Genomic DNA, 22,959 nt, shown 5'->3' on the forward strand with positions numbered 1-22,959 from the left:
TAAGTGATCATTAAAAATCATGTATTGAGGGGCGCCTGGGTGGCTCAGTGGGTTAAGCCTCTGCCTTCGGCTCAGGTCATGATCCCAGCATCATGGGATGGAGCCCCGTATCAGACTCCCTGCTTGGCAGAAAGCCTGCTTCTCCCTCTCTCACTCCCCGTGCCTGTATTCCCTCTCTCACTGTGTCTCTCTCTGTCAAATAAATAAAAAATTTTTAAAAATCATGTATTGAATCTAAATAAAATAAAAATGGTATCTGAAGATAAAAACTAAAGAAAATGCTAGAGGAAAAGTATAAATGTTATATAGTTCCATGTTCTAAATCTTGATGAGTACAATTTAAAGATTTGTTATAACTTAAAAAGTGAAGACCTGATAATTTTCATTTGCTTGGTAATAAATTTTTTTATTTGTGTGAAGGGGAATGCATAACCAAGAAGTAGTTTAAAAAATGCAATCCCACCAGTTTAAAAATAGTGTTTGGTATGTCTTTGGTTTAACAAATCAGTGGATACATATGACAGAAGGGAAAAATTACTATGAAGATTTAAGTTTGTTTCTCAGAGAAATATTTTTAATTTTAATATCTAGAGGCTACTAAATAGCAGTATTAAATATGGCCAATCTAATCTGCTAGAACATAAAACAGTAACTATAAAATAAACAGTTTATAGTTAATAGAATGATCACACAAATTATTATATGGATTTTTTTAATTCTCACCCAAGATCGAGGGTTTCAGTTCATTCATATATTATGAAGAGGAAAGAATGAAAACAAAGCTCTTCTATCATAATCTTTCCTTTCCAAAATAAAGGGAAGATAAGTATTAGAGGCACTCCCTGACTGATCTCATTTGGTGTAGGAACTCAAATTTCCTTTGTTTTGGCATGAACTATTAATTTTCAGTATTTGCATACAGCAAGATACCCAGTTCATATGAAGGTCATTTGCTGTGGGGGAGCTGAGTGTCTGATGTTTCCAGAAGAGGTTGTAACAAGGGGAGCACCCTGGCTTTCTTGACGTTCTTCCTGCTCAGGTACCAACCAGTATCTTGAAAGTAGCTAATTTAATAATTCTGAGTGCTCTCCATTCTCTGATGTCTTGGACAGGAAGTTTGAATTCTGGTAGTTTGAATCATTGGAAACACCCGAGTGTGCTATTAGTGTGACTTAATTTTCAAAGCCCCGAATCGGAAGCCGGGAAACAGGTTGTGTTACTCACCATATAGAGTACATATGACAACGTTCTCTAAAGAACTTTCTCTAATAATTTGGCTATGGCCACTATAGAACAAGATGAGAACGATTTTCTAAAGTGAGATATTTATCTGCAAATTCATTCAGTGCAATTCCCTGCATATCGTTTGTTTTTTAGTGAGAAATTTGAGCTCAACCTCATCTTTGGAACACCTGCCACACCCCTTCAGCTCAGGGCCACTCTCCTCCTCTCCTTAGGCAGACCCCATCCTCTGTCTCACCTCTTGCGTGAGTCATTCACTACAGTTACCATAGTAACTGGCCTCCCTGCTCCCACTCTTGCCCCTACTCTGACCTACTCTCTCTAATGCAGCCAGAGGAGAACTTGGAAAAATGTAAAGGTGAGCCTGCCAAGTCTCTCTTTGAAGTCCTCGAATTTGCACACTATTGTGCAAAATCGTGAACACGGTGTGCACGCCCAGCCCCTGCTTCCTCTCTCACTGCTGGGCCCGTGCGTCTCTGCTGTTCAGCTTCTCACAGCCAGAATGCCTGTGTTCAAACCAAAGTGCCATCACCTACAGTCTGTGTAACCTTGAATCAATTATTTCATCATTTCCAGTTACTTCTCCATTTCCACACCTGTTATAATAAAATGCTCCAAAGTGCTTACAGTTTGCCAGCTACTTAGTAAATCCTCAGTAAGTTGCATATTTTATGGGTACTGCTATTTTTTAAACTCTGGAGCCTTCATACATGTAGTTTCTGTTTTGAACACCACCGCCGCCGCCATGGTGGTCCCTTCGTATCAATCTACTCAGCTTACATCTCACTTCTTTAAGAAAGAACGCCTTCCTTGGCCTACCCTCCTCAAGCTCACCCCCAACACACCCATTAACCAGGCTCAGTGTATCAATGGGCACATACGGGGGGAGAGCGTAATCATTGTGAAACTCCCCAAGGAAAGCTTGTTTCACAAGAGAGAAATATTTTTGAGTTTTAATATCTGAAGTCTCCAGCAGTATTAAATTTGGCCAATCTTAATTTGCCAAACAAAACAGTAACTCTAAAAGAACCAGCTTATAGATATTCTGGGAAACCTTTGTCATACCCTATAATTGTCCTTCCTTTTCTTATCTTAATTGCTACCAAATAATTGGTCTTGTGATGATACACACACACACACACACACACACACACACTATATAATAAGATCACTGAGACTATTAGTAAGGAGATAAAGAGGGCAAAGGGCCTTTTCACTGGAAATTGGGCGGTAGAGATTAGATATCACTGGAAGTGGCCATGGGTGCCAAAGTCTCTCTACCAAACCAAGTATTCAGAAGTTGAAAGAAAAGACCATTAAAACTGGCATGGGTGATGGGTATTAGTTGAACCTATTGTGGGAATCATTTCACAATATACCTAAATCAAATCATCATGTTGTATGCCTTAAACTTATACATGATGCTTGTCAATTATTTCTCAATAAAACTGGAAAAAAAATTGGCAAGGGTGAAACTGAAACATTATCCGGGGGACTAGTGCCACACATCCTATGTTGTTCCCATTTAGCCAGGATCCTGTGTAGATGGAGGCTCATCTGTGTAATGGGGGGCTGAGATGATACCCCCAAAGTGGTTTACCCAGGTTTTTGTGGCCAGCCCCATACCAGAGGTCCTGAGATCCTGATTTCCTTCTCTTCTGTTGGCAGTGATTGGCACCCCAGAAATGCATACGAAATTAACTAGTCATACAGAAATGGATATAATATTGAGACTTTCTGTACAAACTATATTCACACTAAGTGTCATCAGTTGAAATCGTGGACTGTGTTGCACATGTTTCATCAGCTTTTACAATATTCGAAACATTTTTACAAATCTGGCAAATTATGCAACTAATGAATCATTCAACACTATTGCAAACAGCAATGATGTACTATGTGTTGGCTAATTGAACTTAAATTTTAAAAAAAAGGAAAAAATTCTGGCAAATTAGAGGGAAATGGCATTGTATTTATAATTTTAACTGAAATTCTTAAGATTCCTTAACTCAGTAGTCATATTTAAATGTCTAGAGAAGTCTGAGTTTGTAAAATTAAAGGTTTGATTCTCAATATGCTAAAAATGTCCAAGAAGTTGATATAATCCATAAATTTTAATTTGTTAGATTCATAAAAACATTTTTATTAATTAAAAAAACTTTTTAATCAATTTTTTAAAAACATTAAAAAATATTTTAAAATTCAGTTTATAAATCTGTATCTTTAGCTGTTTGTATTTTGAAATTCTAAATGGGATTTAATAAAATTTTAAGTGGTGATGTTTAGAAGTTTCTTATAAATGATATTAGCAAGACAATTTGAGTGATTGAGCTTATAATTGCTGTTTAAATAATCAGAATTTCATTTGTGCAATTTATAAATAGAAACATCTCATCAAAAACTAGGAAGACTGGGGTACCTGGGTGGCTCAGGTGGTTAGGCATCTGTCTTTGGCTCAGGTCACAATCTCCAGGTCCTGGGATTGAGGCCCATGTCTGGGTTCCCAGCTCAGCAGGGAATCTGCTTCTCTCTCTCCCTCTGCGTCTTCCCCTGCTTGCACTCCCTCTCTCTCTCTCTCAAATAAATAAATAAAATCTTAAAAAAAAAAAAAACTGGAAAGACTGCTATTGAAAAGCCAGTCTCCTTTTGCACCCTTCCTACAGGCCAGCTCCTCTCTTAGAAGCATCATATTTTAAAAAATACTTGTGGATTCAATTCCCCTGATGGCTAATTCTGTAACTCTAAATGTTTTTATTTTATTTTATTTTTTTGCCCCAGATAGGATCTGTTAACTCATCCATGAGATGGGGTGATTTAGTTTTCTTATACTAATTTCTTTTCCATTCTCCCATTAACAGTCAAAATTTAAGAAAGCAAAATTATTATTACTTTTCTATAGGTTATAATTATTCCTTTCAATTATGTACTCAAGCTATCATTTCCTGTCTCATAAATTTTAGTATTGCTCTTCTCTCCTAACTGTAAAACAGGAGATTTTATCCCTATTTTACAGGGAGGAGAAACTGTAGGCTATCCTGTGGAGTGCTGGTAAATACTTAACAGTGGGCTCTGGGCGGGGGGCGGGTGGAACCGAACACAGTATTTGCTGGTTTCCATGAACTCACCATATGATCGATTTCAAACTGCCAGCATGAGGCTGGGAGGTGGGATGAGGGTCAGCCCAGCACACCACTGAGTTAGTACCAGCCCGACCTGCCACCTCCCCTCCCTCTTCCACCTCCTTTCTTCCGCCAGCTTTTTTTCTTCTTACAGTGTTAAGACTGCTTCTATTTGCAATCGTCTCTGCCACTGTAACAGAATTTTACCTTATTCATCCCTGATTATACAAGTTAAAAGCCAGTAAGCAACGCTTATGAAATCATACTCTTGTATACATATTGCTGGCCAGGAAGTGTGTTGGAGTTCCATTTCCTTTTCTACCGGCTGATTCCATGGCCCCCTGAGTCATTTCAATAAAAATGTACCCTAACTCCCTAACATAGGGGTCAAATGGACTCCTTTTTCTTGTATTTAGCAATGGCATAAAATTATTCTACCTGGTTTATATTTTTGGATCACGATTTTTACATACAGCCTTAATTTGTTTTCTCTGATTTTCTCCTTTATAGTTGACTTAACTGATGGGCCTTCACTAGCTCCTCAGGTTTTTTCATTCTCTCAACCCTACTTGCTTTTTGCTGACCATCACCTACCTGAGCCCACTCATCGGGCTCATACGCATGGCACTGGGAGCCCCCTGGCTCACTAAAGGCCAATATTTTCTCTCATGGTTTTCCTTGGTTGGATGCATTGTTTCCTGGGTCCATGTCTTCCTCTTTTTTTTTTTTTTTTAATTTACCCATATTTTTCCTCTTTCTTCTCCCGTAGTCACTTCTAAGAAGTGCTGTGTGGAAAGCATTTTCTGGGGCTCTGTGACTGAAAACATCTTTGCTGTGCTTTCACATTTGGTTTAGTTTGAGTAGGGAAGTGGAGGCTGAAAATATTTTTTCTTCAACTATTTTGGATGACTGTAACATTTCTGAAGGTGTAGCTAAGTATATATATATATATATATATATATATATATATATATGTATTTTCCTTTTTTGTACTGTGTAGTCTATGGGGCCTTTTATTCAGAATCCCTGTGTCCTTTATCATTTCTTTGATATGATCTGCCTCTCAGGTTTCTCTGCTTTCTCTTTTGAGAGACATCTCTTAGTTGAGTACTGGACATTGCCTATTTATCTTCTTTCACATTTGTCAGTTCTATGTGTTTGCCCTCTAATTTGAGACAGTTCCCCAAATTTATTTCTACTTGGTCAAATAATTATTTGATAACCAAAAATTTAAACTTCCAGAGCAATTCTGTATTTTAAGTTTGTTTTTTCCAAAGAAATTCTGCTCATAGTAAATGGGTGTTAATAGCTTCTTTGATCTCCAAAATTATTTCATAAATTTATTTTCTATTTCTCCAATTGGTTTTTTTGTTTATTCAAGTAGGATTTTACCTTTTACATTTTTAGGATTTTACCCTTTATATTTTTTAATATGTCATGTGATCTTAATGGTCCACCCATATTTCAGAAAGAAGGACTAAATTAATTACTTTTGGTATCTTGTAGTTAACCCCTCTGCTGTTGAGAGGTGAGGTGTATTTTTGAAACAGACTCTTCCTCTGAATAGGAAGTCTGACTGGGAGCTCTGTGTATGTATAAGGGGAGCTGGCAGCTCTAGCCCATCCATCCCACAAATGCCATGAGGAGGAAAGCTTTACTCTGGGCATCCTAACCAAGTGAAAATCCTTAGCTCTCCTCCACTGTTTTAGTCAATTTATTTAGGGGGAGGGAAAGAGCCTTTGGATTTTGCCTTGGGTCATTGCCAGACTTCTGGCAGACCTCTGAGAGCTCTCAACAGGGAAGGATAGCAGTAGATGAAGGGGAAATGGAATGGGGGTGTGTCTAACTGGCACAATTGTCCTGAGTCTAGACTTCAAATTAATTGCCCTGTTTTCAGCCTCACTTCTCACTCCCACGCTCCACTCTTCATGCTGACAGTGAGCCCAGAGCCTGCCCAGGGAGAGGGAAGCTACTTCTACTTCTACCGCAAGTCCCTTTTTATCTGGCTGCATCTACCTTTATTTGTTTTCTACCAATATTTCTCCTTCTGGCCTATCTTCTAGAATTCTATGATGTATCTTGCCCCTCCTCTTTTCTTTCCTTTATGAGTTTATTTCTTTTAGCACTTCTGTTTTTTTTTTTTTTTTTTCAGTGATTTCTGGGAAGGACAGGACCTGGATGCATGTGCTCAGTCCACCATTTTGAAGTTGAAGACCATGGAGATATCTTTGAATGCTTTTGCTTCCTAAAGACACTGTGCTTTTATATTATCACACATAAATCATATACTGAAGAGCATGATCCAACCAAACAGCCAGCATTCCCATCAAATTTCTGCTTTTTTCTTGAAATGCTTTATAGATCCTTACCCAAGATCTGAATGTGGCTCAGAAGGATTAGCTTTTGAGTCCAACAGAAAGCGTTTCTGTGTGATGTTCCTCATATCTTTGACATTAAGTACAGGATAGCCCATCTGTTTGGTCCACGTATCCATTACTTCTTTCACTGGTAGATTACTTGCCTGATATTTAAGGAACATAAGGAATAATTAGTAAATTAGAGGAATAAAATGTAGAATAGTCAGATAAAGAAATGACTGATAAATCATTTGTTAATCAGACAAAGAAACAATTGGAATACATTCCTTACCTCTTCAAGTGCTCCCCAAAAATCTTCAGTTTTTGCATTGCTGAACTTGTATTTTGACAAGTAAATCTGTACGGGAAAGAGAACAAGTATTTTAGAAGTCAGCGTAGGGGGCACCTGGGTGACTCAGTGAAGCATATGCCTTCTGCTCAGGTCATCATCTCAGCGTCTGGGGATCGAGCCCCTTGTTGGGCTCTCTGCTCAGTGGAGAGTCTGCTTCTCCCTCTCACTCACACACTCTCTCATTCTCAAATAAATAAATTTTTAAAAAATTTTAAAAAGAAGTCAATGTATGCTTTCCTCATACTTCTACCACATGAGCTGAATCCTTAGATATATCTCATTCTAATGTACAATATGGCAAGTGTACCTAAAATAAAATGATACATTTTATGAAAATATTTTGTAACCTATGAAAACATTATACAAATAATGTATTTGTAAAGCACAAACATTTTTTCCTTATTAATGATATAGCTTGTTCTTTTTAAAATCTAATGGAATTGTGGAAAGGAGAAGAAAGGTTTAATTTTTTTCAGAAGAAATAGAAGATACTTAAGGTCAGTCAAGTGTTCAGCAAACAGTCAACAATCCACACATTTGTCATCCAATATGAAGAGAGATCTGTAATTCTACGATCTTCACTTAGTGTTGTTAACCACTGTAGCCCTACTGACTACATACTCCACCTTCTTCTGCAGTGGTGTTTTCTCATCTCAGACCCTACATGACCCCCATCACACATGAGCAAGGCAATTTGCAAAGATAAAACAGGCAAGCTTGGCTCTAAGGCAGGGCTCAGCAAACTTTTTCTGTAGAAAGCTGCATTGTAAAGATATAAGTTTGGGGGGCTTTATAGTGTCTGTCGTATCTACTCAACTCTGCCTCTGTAACACAAAATTAACCATAGATGATATGTAAATGAATGACCATAGCTGTCTTCCAATAAAACATTTATGCACTCTGGTATCTGAATTTCATATAACTTTCAGGTGTCATGAAATATTCTTCTTTTGAATTTCCAATCTTTCAAAATTGTAAAAGCAATTTTATTTGCAGACCTTACAAAAAATGGGTGTTGGGCCAGATTTGGCCTGCAGGTAGCAGTCAATATCTCTGTATATCAATATCACAATCTCTCTCTCTCTCCCTCTCTCTGTATATATATATATACACAATATCTCAGATATAATGTGGTGTGTCCCTAAAGAAAATTCCCAGTTTTCCCCTACTCTCATAACTGTGGTTCTCCAGGAAACCGTCCAAAGTTCCTGCCATATTACGCCTTTGTTGTTCTCAAGAATTGTCCCTTTAAAATATGGACATCTTTGATAGAAATGAACCTTCTTAAGTGTTCCTTGAGCTTCAAAGAAAATAACCAGTGGTTGACTTTGCACCAGACATCTTCACTCTAAGTTGCTATAATTTTCAGGAGTCACTGTGCCTTAGTCACATCAGCTTCTAAATTCTTTTCTTTTCAGGCACAGAGAGATAAAACAGTATTAACAGTACTGCTCCAAGAAGCCTGGATGAGGGTTGAGACCAGTTTGCAAAGCAGCCTTCGTATTTGTTCTTTCAATGAGTTCACTGCTCAGCACTACCACTGGAGGGCAGGCAGAGGAAAGGAGACGACATGAAAGGCACATACTCAATATTCAATTTTAGGTATTTGTTCCAGAGCTTGCACAAATCATTTATTCTAAATAAAATAATGGAATACTTAATAACAGTAATAATTACTTATAACCATAACTACCCGTTAATGATTCTTTCTAGTAAGTAGTGGCATCTTAATATTAATGTAGAGAAGTTTACTTGTATACTCACAATGTCTTGAGCTTACAACGTGCAATCTGGGAACTAGAAGGAATTTTAAATATTATCTAAGCAACTATCACATTTTTAGGGGTGTAGGAAACTGGCGCCTAGAGGGGTGAAGAGAGTTTCCTGTGGTAACCTTGAACGAATTCCGACTCCTGGACCAGTCTCTGCGGGTTTCAGTGGCGATGTTATTATTATTGCTTTTTAAACTGTAGTTTCTTGCTTCTCCTGAAGTACAGGCTACATGGACATTTATATAAACAATATATTAAAAGACATCAATTTTATTTTGTCTAGATTAGTGCACTTCGGAATAGTCTCTATTAAGAAATTTCTTTCTTTACTTCGAATGATCACAATCATTTGAATGATTGCTCAAAATTTTATGGTGACCTAGGTCCCCCCAATAATAGTCCCTCATTAATTGGTATTGGGATGGTAAGCACAAAAGGAAAGGAGCCTTGTTTCTGTTACTAGTGTCCCAGAAAGGGAAAGGCCCATATTCCAGCTAAGCTATTCCTGTCCTATCAGGGATACTGCTGATACTAGGAGAAGAAGAAAGGATGGATATGTTTCTCAGCTTGATTTTATGACCGTGTACTATTATGAATGCCCCATTTTCTAGTATGATTTTTTAAAGATTTTATTTATGTATTTGAGAGAGAGATCACAAGTAGGCAGAGAGGCAAGCGGTGGGGGTGGGAGTGGAGCAGGCTCCCTGCTGAGCTGAGAACGGGATATGAGGTTTGATCCCAGGACCCTGAGACCATGACCTGAGTTGAAGGCAGAGGCTTAATCCACTGAGCCACCCAGGCACCCTCTAGAATGATTTTTTTATGCACAAGCACAGCCCTAAAGATTTTCCAGGTGATGGTTTTGCCCTGTCTTTCTGCACTCTGCACCTGCTTTGTTGTCTGAGATGGAGTTTGGGGGAAGGGGATGAGCATGAAAGAGAACAGAGCTGGCCATCTCCAGATTTTCTGCCACACCAAGTTCACTCATGAAGAGTCACTTTGGACAGAAAGTTAGTATTTGCAAGGGAAATTTTTTGAATGGTGTCACAGATTGTGGGACTTAGAGGCAGCAATCATAACATGATGATAACTCAAGGAGAGATACTATTCGGATACTTGAATGAAGGAAAGGAATGTTCCAGTTGGTTTGAGAGCAATTAAGTGTGGCCTATACTATTTTCAGATATGAGCTAGTGATTGAAGATTGTAGGGGAAAAGAGAGGGTTTTAGTGGGTGTTTTTGTTGTTGTTGTTGTTGTTTTGGTAAATTTATTTACTATATTTTCATGCCACTATGATGGCATGAAAAACATTAATACCTGTTCATTCTAGTTCAGTTTCTAGCTTCATCTGTAGTCATAGGATGGAGGAAGACAGTTTTCACTTGAGAAATATTAGTTTTAGACCATTAGTGGCTTTTTAATTAATTATACCATAGATATTGAGCTAACAGAAATACGGGAGTATTTCTGAGTTATTAGCATAGCTATTCACTTTTAAGGACTCTGTTGGTACATCTCTAGAAGTTACCACAAAAATCATTTAATCTGAAGTCAGTTTTGAAGATTCTAAGAATGTGTTACTGATCAGTTTCATTTATAATGAACACTATGCAAATGGAATTTTCAAAAAAGAATTGTTTTTGTTTTTTTCTATATTTTATAACATTTATTATAGACCATTCATTCAATCCAGAAACACTTTTTGGATTGCCTAACATGCATATTGCATTCTACTAGATACTGGAATATAATGCAAAGATATAGAAGACCGAGTTCCTCACTGAAGGTGCTCACTGTAAGAGAAGATATGATGAAATATGTGTTTCAGTTTGAGGGGAAAGTTACAAGATGTTCTAATGTGCACAAAGAACAAGCACATAGCTTTTCCCTTTCTGCCAGTGTCCACACAGAATTTTTGATTAATGGACAAAAGGATTAAAATGTATGGATGTACTTGAATATTTCCCAAGTCCTGGTCTTATTTCTTACTTTCATAGTCACCTAGAAATTTCAGCATTGGGTAGGAAGGGACTGTTTCCATTTGGGGGAGCCCAAAGAGTGCTGGATGACACATAAGAAGACTTGAAGGAATGGGGAGTAGGCATTGTCCTGGGGAATCACACTGAAAAGAAGTACTAGCATTCTTTGGGAAAGTTGGCGAGGTGCTGCTCTGACCTGTTTTCTGCTTTCTGGACCGGCTGCCATCACCACTGCTCTGCCAGACTACCTGAGGCATCACAGCAGAGAGGATGGAGATGGAAGGGAAGAAGTAGGAAGACTATTCCATCTCTAGGCTGCAATGGCGCCAACCTGCAGACAGGACCTCTGCTGGGACAGATTGTAGCAACACTGACAATAATAAACAAGGAATTTTGGAACACACACAAAAATTAAATTTTTAAAAAAGAAAAATGTCAAAAGGACTTGAATGCACCTTTTCCAGTGTACTAAAAAAAATCTTGAGGCTTCTAGTGTTCCCATTTACATTTGAAAAATAAATTAGAATTTTAATATGCAAAAAAAATTTAAAAATAAAAAAAATACTCCTTTAGTGTAAAAAAAAAAAAAACCGAGTGACTTGGCTTAGGTTTTGCTAGAAAAATGAAATTGAAACTGAAATATCCCCTGGAGTAATCAGCTTAAGTGGGATGTGTGAAATGCTTTTGAAAATTTATTATCATTTCTGTTTCTAAAAGGAAGCAGGCCCTCTTTATTCACTGTTGACTCCATCATAATAGGAATGTGTATATTTGCCATTTTTTAAAATCCAACAAGGAAGAAGTCCTTTTACAAACTGGAAGGGAAGACTTTTATACATATGTTTAAGTTCTTATATCATGTCGCCATGGACTGAATTGTGTTCCCTGAAATTCAGACATTGAAGTTCTAATCTCCAATATGATGGTGTTTGCAGCGTCTGGTTTAGATGAAGTCATGAGGGTAGGATCCTCATGGGGATTGATGTCTCTCTGATCAGAGACACCAGATAGCTCTGTCTCTTGCTCACTCCAGGACAGAGCAAAGAGGCAGCCATCTGCAAGGCAGGGAGACAGCCCTCTCCAACACGCGAATCTATGGGGATGTGGTCATAGACTTCTCAGCCCCCAGAACCATGAGAAAATACATTTCCTTTGTTTAAATGACCAGGCTGATGGTATTTATTATGGCAGACTTAGCTAATATGTGTGTAAAGAGTATCTAAAATAATCCATTCAACTTCTCCATGAAATTTCTGCTAAATGGTAATTAAAGAGACGTTGTAGGCACTTAGCTGGGTGTGAAGTCACCTTCTCATGTTTTGCTATTCAATCTCTCCTAAGGAGAGAAAAAGTAAAAAGGGGGTTGTCCTTAATTAACCACATCTTGTCATCCATCAGCCACTAATCAGTGTAGCTTACATTTAATACTATTAAAAGTAGTGGGATGCCTGGGTGGCTCAGTTGGTTAAGCAGCTGCCTTTGGCTCAGGTCATGATCCTGGCGTCCTGGGATCGAGTCCCACATCGGGCTCCTTGCTCCGCGGGGAGCCTGCTTCTCCCTCTGACTCTGCCTTCCACTCTGTCTGCCTGTGCTCGCTCTCACTCTTACAAATAAATAAATAAAATCTTTTAAAAAAATTGTGATAAAAAAATACTATTAAAAGTAATAAATCACACCTGACATCCTTTTTGAAATTTCTCTGGTGTCATCCAGTCTTCAAGCATTCTCAGAATGGACGCTCCCTGTGGTAGAAAAGAATGGCAGGTTGAACTAGTAAAGGATAGGCAGGAAACAAACACCAGGGATTGCAATTGTGACCAGTATTGCAATATCTTATTTGTGAGATTATGTCTTCAAGATGACCCTACTTAATCACTTGGCCATAACTCCATAGTTTTAGGATAAAAAATGTGACTTGGCACATCCCCTATATCTCCAACTCTAAAATAACTAAAAGGTAAAGAGAAATTGATACAGTGGACATCATTTCAGTGACTTAAGGTTTAAATAATTACTGCACTTCACCAGATGAACCAGCAGATGGGGCTTTTCTAATGAAAGAGAAACGTTAGAACACTTAGAAAACTCCTCTATTTTTCAGGGACTAAGGAAAGTAATTCCATGATAAAATTCTGCTTACTTCTTAAAGTACATTTCAATACTTTGAAAAGATTACATTTAGTGGAAATAGTTAGTTGAGGAATTATCTGGTCAAATAGTTTAATATAGTTAAATATATCATTAATGTTAAAATCCTCTTCAAAAGTAGTTTATCTCATTTGGTTTTATTTTATCTGAGGAATCTGAGGAAATCCTCTGCTTTCAACTTTCTCTGCATATGTTATAAGATTAATACTAAAATTCACTATTTATACACTTTTAAATCAATTTTCAAGTAACTCACCAGAAAAACATGTGCTTCCCTAGTAAGGGAGCAATTTTTACTGTCATTTAAGTACACATTATTTTTGTACCTACTAGAAGGCTAAAGACTTAGAACATTTATTTATTTATGGCCTAATATCTTAAAACCATGGAATATCTCTGACTCAAAGAAACTGATTTAATAAAATATAAATGTGCCCCTGTGAGTTATTATAACATACCATAAGTGGATTAGAAATGTCCATTTTAACAGAGGAAAGAATTATTGGTAATGTGAGACAAAAATGAATAAAGGAAGCCTAAAAAGATGCAATGGGAATAATGACACAGAAAGCCAAAAATATGATGTTATAACTTTGAAATGGTAAGACATAGAAAGCTTTTTTCAATCAAGCCATTTTATCTAGTATTCACTTTAATAATTATATTTTTAAATAAAAAACTTTAGGTATTACCCAGAATAACAAAATAGATTCATTTTCATCGGCCTTTGAGTCACCCAGCATAGTGGGTAAGCCATGAGCAGCAAAAGGGAAATGACTAAATTATACTGCATGCAAGCATGAAGTTGTTTAGAGGAGGAGCTGTAGGAAAAGCTGTGGGAGAAAGTGGGTCACTGTAGATCTACAGTAGCTTTGCAGAACATGTTCATGGATAAAAATGCCCCATCTACAACATGCTCATAAAGTCATCTTTATATCATATAAAAATGATTAAAAGTCGTTTCTTCAAACTGAGTTGGGTTTAACTTCTTACTGCCTTCCCTAAAGGATTCTATTAGAAAAGGTATCCACGTATATGGCACCAAAGACCACACAGCAGAAGATTAGCTGTCCTTTAAAAAGTCAAATAAAATAATTTTAAACTTGAAGCTTGAAATGTAAATGTTCAGTTAGAATCAAAGAGGTTATAAACAAAAGTGAAAGGAGAAATTTTTAAAAATCTGATTCAAAATCCTTTGACAATGACCAGCATTGATCAGTTTGACTGAAAAGTACAAACTGTTGAATATTCAGCAACCAGAATAAGCTCTACACTGTTTCCTAGAGCCCATTAGCACAGTCTCACCATTCTTTCCATTTTGAGCATTTACTGAAAGTCACTAAACAGGAAGATGTTCACAACAATGTCCTATTTTCCCTACCTTGCTATAGGATATTCCATCAAAAACAGATGTTATTTCAGCAGGAGTTGTCACGGTGACAACAATTGGGTGTGAAGACATCAAAGAATCATCCTCTTGCACAGGTAATACATCTTCAAGTAACATCTGGTCTCTCTGAAAGGACAGAATGAACCAAAAAAAAGACAGCACTTCCTTTATACTAGCTCACATTTCAAAATATCATTTATATATCACTTGGGGGAAAATAAATATAAATGACTCAAATTACTTAAGACAAGGATTAGGTGTTTAAATTAATCATATTTTACCCTTATTGATCTATACTGATTCCATTCTCTCTTTCTACTGTAATTCCTTTGACTTCAGCCCTATATGATGGGACAAGAAAACAGAGGTATCTGTGAATTCTGTTTCTGCTACTTCTGCCTAACTTTAACACACGTGCCACATTTCTGTAACCGCGCAATGGGAATGGTATCACCTCACAGATTTGCTCTCAGAATTAAGACAGGATACATGTTGACCAAAAATTGGTGTTCAGGATTTTTTTTGTCAACCAATTATTAGAATTTGGGTGAGTCATACTTAATCAAAGAAAATATTAATTCTTACTTTAGTTCTAATAATCGTCTTCTCATCCCAATGCTATGTTTTCTCAGCAAAATAAATGGTTGAGAGGTCTAGCCCTATAGTCAGACTTTCATGGTTTATAGCTCAATTTTTTCATTTTCTAGGTATGTAAGTTTAAGGTCTCTAACCCATCAAAGAGAATTCAATGATAATGCATGCTATGCATTTGGCATAGTAACTGGCAGAGTGAAACCTAACACATTAGCTGCTATTATTATTTTGATTTTTAATCAATTAGATTCTGAAATCTCATTCTGTTAAATCACTATTTAAAAAAATCAAGATTTATGGTCTTACTTAATTAAAAACATTCCCCAAAGAAGAGTGAGCTATATTTACATTTTCCAATTTTGCAATTTCCATTTATAATAGGCAAGGCACTATTTTCAAGTGATGATCACCAGTCAAGGTAATTTTCACTTGGATTTTAAATTTTGTTAAACCTAAGAGGCTTAAGTTAAGTAGAAAGAATTCAGTTCTCAGTGTCAGGAAATCTGACAATGGTTTTGGTTGTGTTACCAATTGTCTATTTGAGACTGGAAAGTTTTATTCCCTTTCTGGGCATCAGCTTTTTCACCATGAAATGAGGCTCCACTGTTGTGGTACTTATCAGGCTTTCCCACAATCTGTCTGTATTTATCTCTTCCCCTCCACCCACCAGAACCTTAACTGGGAACTCCTTGAAGGCAAGAAATATGTTTTCTTCTGTTTGGGATCCTCTGTAGTGTTCACTGAACACAGAAGACTTAATAAATGTATGAAGAAATGGTTGGATGGACGAATGGATGGAAGAATGATTGGGAAGGACGATGTGATTAAATTTAAGAACTGCATACTTGGGGTGCCTGGGTGGCTCAGTCAGTAAAGCATCTGACTCTTGATTTCAGCTCTGGTCATGGTCTCAGGGTCGTGGAATCAAGCCCTTTGTTGGGCTCTGTGCTCAAGCAGATATTCTCTCTCTCTCCTTCTCCCTTGCCCCTCCCCACTGCTCGCTCTCTTTCTCTCTCTCTCTCAAATAAATACATAAATCTTTAAAAAAAGAACTTCATACTAAATTCTTCTGAAATTTAATTAGTGTTTTGAAATACTGAATTAGAATATTAAAATGGTAAATATCTTATATATAATACAACAATATTAAAATGTTATAATTTCTTATAATATCTTGCAATAAGAAGGGCCTCAAGTTACTTTATAGAAAATAAGGAACAATATAATATTTCATTTATACAGTTTAATTTCAACAAGTTACAAAATCAACAATTTTCAACATATATGAGTGATTCTCAGCGAGGGAAAAGTTTTCCCCCAAGAGTCAGCTGGAAATATCTGGACACATTTTTGGTTTTACAACTGGGGAGGGAGAGTTGCTTGCATCTAGCATATATGGGCCAAGAATAAACCTTAATTTCCTAAAATGCACAGGACAACCCCCACAATTGTAAACCACTCTCAAATTATCTGGCACAAAATGTCAAAATTTCCATGGTTGACAAATCCTGATGTAGATTAAAGTTTTAAGCAGGAATCATTGTAAATTAAGTTTCTTACTTTTTAAAGTAGGTTATAGGAAGGGGCCAAGGGGTTTTAGGCATATAAGGGTGTGTTTTTGTTTTTTCCAGTGGAGGGCAGTAGTCTCTACATTACGAGTCCTGTAATTCCTACTTTTACACAGCAACACACTTCTCCTTCCACATATACAAACAGATAAGAGCACTTACACCATCTAAATATCGAAAAAACAGATTAAGCTTTTCAGCAAAAAAAAAAAAAAAAAATCTTTAGGGTTCATAGATGTCTTTGTTCCAGTCCCCTTGGGGACACAAGGTAGGATGATACAGTAGTTACACGTATTTTTTGGAGCTTTTAAGCTTACAGGATAGAGAACAATGTTCTTCTTTCATAGAGGAGAGAACTGACTCAGGATATGTCACTTGCTCAAGGTCACGTCCCCTATAACACTCAGTTTATGCTCTTCTCTCTTTATCACACTATTCCAACAACCTTTGTAAGGTAAGTACTTTGCAAAATTAGACTTCGATTTTTCAAAGGATTAACACTGCAGAACTTAAATACAGAGCTGTGTTGTCTGAGCTCACTATTTTGTTTTCCTGCTTTGACACATGTTATTGAGAGACTCTGTCCAGGACATCCTCAGATTGGGGTGGTCAGTTGCCTTCCAAGGCCTGAGCATTGGCCCTCAGCAAGGTATAGTTCAGTGGAACGAACTGACTCCACTCTGTACTCACAAGGAAATTCCCAGTTCACCACTGCACCAGGCCCCTGACCCAGGAACACTGTTATGGTGTAAAGGTTTCAGTCGCTTTGCATTAGGCCATTAGACATTGAGAGCTTATGTGTTTCGGGCTCACCATTTGCCATTCTTTTTCTACTTGGTTTACTCCGAGGAACTCAAAGAAGGAAGCAAATCCTTCATTTAGCCACAAGTCTTCCCACCATTCCATGGTCACAGTATTTCCAAACCACTGAAATTATAAGCAATAAAGAGACAGTTAAATTATTATGCTTGTGGTAGAGAGGCCTAGAAAATTGCAATACGTTTATTTTTCCATGTAAATGTCACTGGATAGAGAAGTGGCAAGCATTATACTTAATTACCATTTGTTCCCTGCTTGCCTTTTTTTTTTCTATTTCTCCCGATTTTTAAATGATCTTAAATTCTCCTTAGTTTATTGCCTTTATTTAGGTATTATTACTGGGCCTATTTAAAGTCAAACTGAAGTCCAGTGTGTATTTACTAAAGGCAAAACAATGTGTCTTAAAAGGTTTCAATGTGTCTTAAAAGGTTTTCATGGTAAGATATTTGCTAGCACTAAGAAGACAGGCAAGATTTTCTGATTGGCTATTTTTTATTTGCTAAGTTATTATTAATCTCAATCATTCCTACGGTCGTAAGCCACTTTTAAAATTAAACAAGCTAATTTGATACGAAGATTCTATACCTGATGCACAAGTTCATGGGCAACCACACTGGCCACCCTCTGCTGGTTTGATGAGGCTGATTCCTGGGGGTCATAAAGCAGGTTTGTTTCTCTGTAAGTGATGAGACCCCAGTTCTCCATGGCCCCAGTGCCAAAATCTGGAATAGCGATTTTATCTATGGAGAAAGAAACAATCCTGTGAGAAATACTTCTTTGAATTTGTTTATAACATTTCTTACTAAATTAAGTTCTGTGCACAAATGCTTTTTTAAAAGGCTAAAAATAATTTCTTAGAGTAAAAAACAATCATCTATTTGTATGAACTTTTCAGCCTTCATGCACTCAGACTTTCCATGGAACTTTTCTTGTTAGCCCCAGATATCAATGTGTCTTTTAGTTTTCAAAGGATACTAATGGCAATACTCTTTTCAGTTCTCTATAATTTTACGTCTTTTGTTTCTCTCTGTACTTCTTTTTTATTGGCTGTTTTTTTTTTTTTAAGAGTTTTACTTAGGTAACAGAAAGCATCTGTTTTTGAGGATAAGCTGTGAGGAATAAGGAAGTGACGTTTTCAAATGAAGACTTAGAGGCACACAGTTTCCCAGTGCACAGAAATATATTTCTATCCAAGGATGCAGAATATTAAAGAATATAAAATTCACTTTTCCTCTATTTCTGTACAATTTGAGATCAACCCAATTCTCTACTGGTTACCACCCATTTGCATGCATTAAATAAGTTGGATCAACATGAAATAGAGTATGTTCTTTCTAAACTCTCTTCCAGACCTAAAATATTGAATACTACCAGGAATTTCTATTCTTTATTTTTGCTTGGGCCTATAATCTTTGATAAAACATCGGACAGGAAGAGGCAGTGCCTGTCAGTTCTGTGTTAAGTCCCAAACATAAAATGTTGAGTTTGATTAGTGGACAAAATACAGATTCTTCAGCTAATGAACTATGATAAAAATGTAATTTCTTTATTATTATACATAATTTTTTGAAAGTAGGCTTTACGCCCAGTGTGGAGCTCAGTGCAGGGCTGGAACTCACAAGCCTGATACCAAGGCCCAAGCTGAGATCATGAATCAGATGCATAACCAACTGAGCCCCTTAGGCACCCCATATTATTACTTATAGTTTAAATGAGGCATGTAAATAAAAATAAATTAAATTTTTATCTAATAGACAAGCAAAGGTCCTTTCTGGTTACCATAAAGATTCTTAAAGCTTTTTATAAAAGAACAAAAAAGTGGATAGATCTTAAACAAAAGTCAAGATTACAGCAGTGGTTTCCTTTCTGAGTTATTTTCATTCTTAGTTTCGGTTATTTTGTCACAAGAATCCCACTTAAAAGGCGGAGAAGTATTCCCTGCAAGGGCCATTATTTTCTATAATATTATGGAGTGTAATTTTTACCTAATCCTTGAAAGCATGGACTTCTTTGTGACCTCATTTCTCTAGTGAGTATTGACATTATAATTAACTCCATTGTATTTACTAAGTGGGGAGTGTAATAAATGCAGAAGTCAACTGTACAGAAAGTCTAAGACAGAGTCAACTCAGTAAGGATTGAAAATGCATTTAAAAGTATAAAGAAGAAGGTGTATGGGGGAAATAGAAAAGGGGAACAGAGAAATAAATCTGTGAGAGTTCCACTGCCTACTTTATCCTGGGTGGTTCAAGTAAGATAAAGAGAAAAGAGACTTTTAAATTAATGTGCTTTACATTTTATTAAATATTATTCTGACGATGAACAGTTGCTTCTCTTCCCATCTCTTTCTCTAATATTTGGGAGCTAATGCCATTGAAGAGAAAAATGGAGCATCTGCAAAGTGGCCCAGAGCCACAGCTACCCCCACATAGAGAATCTGGCATTCCCAGTCACTTCGCATTGATAGTTGATTAAAGTAGAGGCATAAACAGAAATAAAGAAATCAATTTTGGGTTGATTTCTTCCTTGCCATCTTCATTTTATCCCTACAAATATCTATATTGGTGGTTCATTTAAAGTTTTTGTTAATACCACTCAAAATTACTAATAAAGCACTTCTACTTTGGGTAGCAGTATCATATCTACACCATTTTGATTATAGCCCAAATTTTATTTTAAAAGGAAAACATGCTCCCCCCACTTAGGAAAAAAATATTTGTGGAAGGAGTATCAGTGTTTCATTTTAACTGCTGGAGAATCTAGAATTAATCTTGTACAGTGGAAAGACTAGAAGCACATGGGGCTCCTATAGCATCATTTATCCTTACCAGTTATCAACTCATTGATGGTAGGGAGGCAATGCAAGCTATACAAAGGGTCATGATTTTGAAATCAAGGAATCTAGGTTGCTATTTCGGGCTCCATTATTATTGACACCTGCAGTTTTGCACATTACTTTAGTCTTTATTTGCAAGTAAAATTCTATGCATTTATCAGGTACGACTAAAGTAAATATGGACATTATTCTTGGAGGAATCCAAAGTGCATCTTTCAGCATCTAGTAAATAGACACATATTTGGGCATATAATAAAGAGACTAAGGGGTGACTATTAACTAAGAATGAAAAAACTTGAAATGATTTGACTTAAGTAAAAACAAAGGCATATTAAATATAAGAAAATAAAAAATGAGTCTCACCTAATTTAGGAAGAGCATAATGCATAGCAAAGTATTCTTCAAAATAATCAAACACAATTTTAGTTACATGTGCAGCATACTCAGCTGTGTGCTTTTGCTGTGGCTGGACGTATATAGTGAGCTATTAAACAAAACACAAAAATTTAGTGAAAACTTTTATTTGATAAAACACAGAAACTATGATATAATGGAAAGAAGGTAAGCTTTGGAGTCAGGTAAGGACTTATTTGAATCCGAGTTTTGGACAAATGATTTCACATCTCTGAGACTCATGTGGAAAGCAATACTGTATAACTCTTTGAGCGATTTCAATAACTAGAAATAATGTAAGATACAATGGTTGTTTCCAATTTATTTTTAAAATGTTATTACTTTTTTCCATTTAGAACATATATTCTTCATATCTATGTGTCTACCCATCTTTCTATCAATATCTATCTATCTATGTATCTGTGTTATTTATCTTTGAAGAAAATGAATCATATGATTTTTCTCATCTAAAGAGTTCTTTGGTATATTTTTTCCACTGTACTCATCTATCCATTACTACCAAATTACCCTTTTGATATTTTAACTATTTTACTTTCAGAATCTAAAATACAGTAATTTAAAATTATCTGAGAGGGAGGCATCAATCCTCTAAGTCTCTAAGATATTATTTTGTGTCCCTATGACATGATTTATAAAGTATAGACTTTTTGTCCCCTGGTTTCAGCATATATGACCCAGCATAGCCAACATGATATTGAAGGAAAAAAACAAAGTTGGAGGACTGATACTACCTGACTTAAAGACTTACTATAAAGCTACACTAATCAAGACAATGCAATGTTAGCAAAAGAATAGACAAGTAAATCAATACAACACAATGGTTGAAAAAGAAGTCTTTAAAAAACAAAAAATTTGTGAGAGGGCACCTGGGTGACTCAGTCAGTTAGGCATCTTCTTTGGGCTCAGGTCATGATCCCAGGATCCTGGGATAGAGCCTGCTTCTCCCTTTCCCCCCATTCATGCTCTCGATCACTCTCTCTGTCTCTCAAAGTAATAAAATCCTAAAAAAAAGTTTATGAGGAATTCAAAGGAAGCATACTTGTTGAACTTAAGACCTGATTCAAAACCCTCAAGTAAAGCAAAATATTCTTATTTGGTAAACACAAGCCCATCTACCTGAGACACATGACTCATCATTTAAAAAAGGAAAAGAGGAAAGAAATTATGCCTACTTTCTTCCTGTATTATTCCAAAAGCATTGCTAGTTTTGGTGTTCTCTAAGGCACACATCTTGAACCATCTTTTCTTAGATGTGAAAAACAGCAGAAAGATCCAAGAATTTAAAGGCCAACTACTGAAAGAGCATCCCTGAAATTACCAGAGCTAGTTCACTGTTCCCACATCCACTGGGTAGCTGACATTCTTTCTTTAATTGCAAAAGTAAAGATGTGTTCATCTTCATCTCCAAAAGCAACACAACTCACTCAACTACCATCCCAACAGTCTTTGAGCTTTGTCTTGGGTTTGGGTTTGGTTTTGGTTTTTTCAGTTACCGGGATAGGTGATACATTCTCTCACTATTCTCATTCTCTTTATGAACAGTGACTTGAATTTTCCAAGAAGTTGAGTGAAACTAAGGATCCAGTTTGTGGCCACTGTATGGAGCAAAGGTAATTGCCCCCTATGAAATCAAGACCATTGTGTTCAACCAGGACAGCCGCAACACATACTGAGATTCTCAGAAACTTTTATCTGTGAATTAGAATGTAAAAATCCCCTTGGAATTTCTATCACATCTGTTCTCTACCATTGAGAAACTTGAGGCAGGTTAGTTCCTTTTGACCTACTCCACTGTTATCCACTTACTTACTTTTGTGCCACACATAATGTTTGGAGAATCAAAGGGTTGAGAAAGAAGGAGAAAGAGGAAGAAGTAATAACAATGAGTCCCTAGACTCACTGCTGTGAGTGAAGAGAAGGAAGAGGTAAGAGTAGGAACCCCAGATGAACATCTGGAAGGAGAAAGGCTCTGTTCTTTGTGCTGAATCTTCTTTCCCATGCTAGTGGATTGGCTCCCTTCACACAGAATGCTTCTGAGACAACATAATCTGGTTTTTCTCACTCTCCATATTTCTGTGGTTGGATTGATGTTAATGTAAATTCAATCAGAATGAAAGTAGCCCCTTCCTCTTTTGTTTCTGAGAAACGCCAGCATGAAAGTATGTTCTGTCTTTACAGTCTGGCCAGTCTGAAGATCACCTGTGATCTGTGACCTTTATTTTGAAGGATCATCAATCATATTTTCTGACTATTGCTCTGATTCACTGAGCTAAGCACTCAAGAATATATAAATTCAGTCATTAATCTTGTAACATAATCAGAAGAAGTTTATCTAGTGTGTGTCCTATCTGCCATATGTAACAAACAT

General features: G+C 36.7%; 1 protein-coding gene across 1 annotated transcript in view; it reads right to left on the reverse strand.

Annotated features, from left to right (window-relative positions):
- Positions 1 to 22,959, reverse strand: part of LOC101682177 (glutamyl aminopeptidase) — an 81,971-nt gene that overhangs the window by 33,306 nt on the left and 25,706 nt on the right. The window contains exons 4-10 of the mRNA XM_004748075.3: positions 20,541 to 20,661; positions 17,927 to 18,081; positions 17,336 to 17,449; positions 14,352 to 14,486; positions 12,499 to 12,564; positions 7,011 to 7,076; positions 6,731 to 6,882 (exon numbers count right to left, since the gene is read on the reverse strand). Coding sequence (XP_004748132.1) covers positions 6,731 to 6,882; positions 7,011 to 7,076; positions 12,499 to 12,564; positions 14,352 to 14,486; positions 17,336 to 17,449; positions 17,927 to 18,081; positions 20,541 to 20,661 — 809 coding nt within the window. The remainder of the gene's footprint in view (positions 1 to 6,730; positions 6,883 to 7,010; positions 7,077 to 12,498; positions 12,565 to 14,351; positions 14,487 to 17,335; positions 17,450 to 17,926; positions 18,082 to 20,540; positions 20,662 to 22,959) is intronic.

This window comes from Mustela putorius, unplaced genomic scaffold (assembly GCF_011764305.1).
Source record: "Mustela putorius furo isolate JIRA1106 unplaced genomic scaffold, ASM1176430v1.1 tig00000868_pilon_pilon_pilon, whole genome shotgun sequence".
In the NCBI taxonomy this organism is placed as follows: Eukaryota; Metazoa; Chordata; class Mammalia; order Carnivora; family Mustelidae; genus Mustela; species Mustela putorius.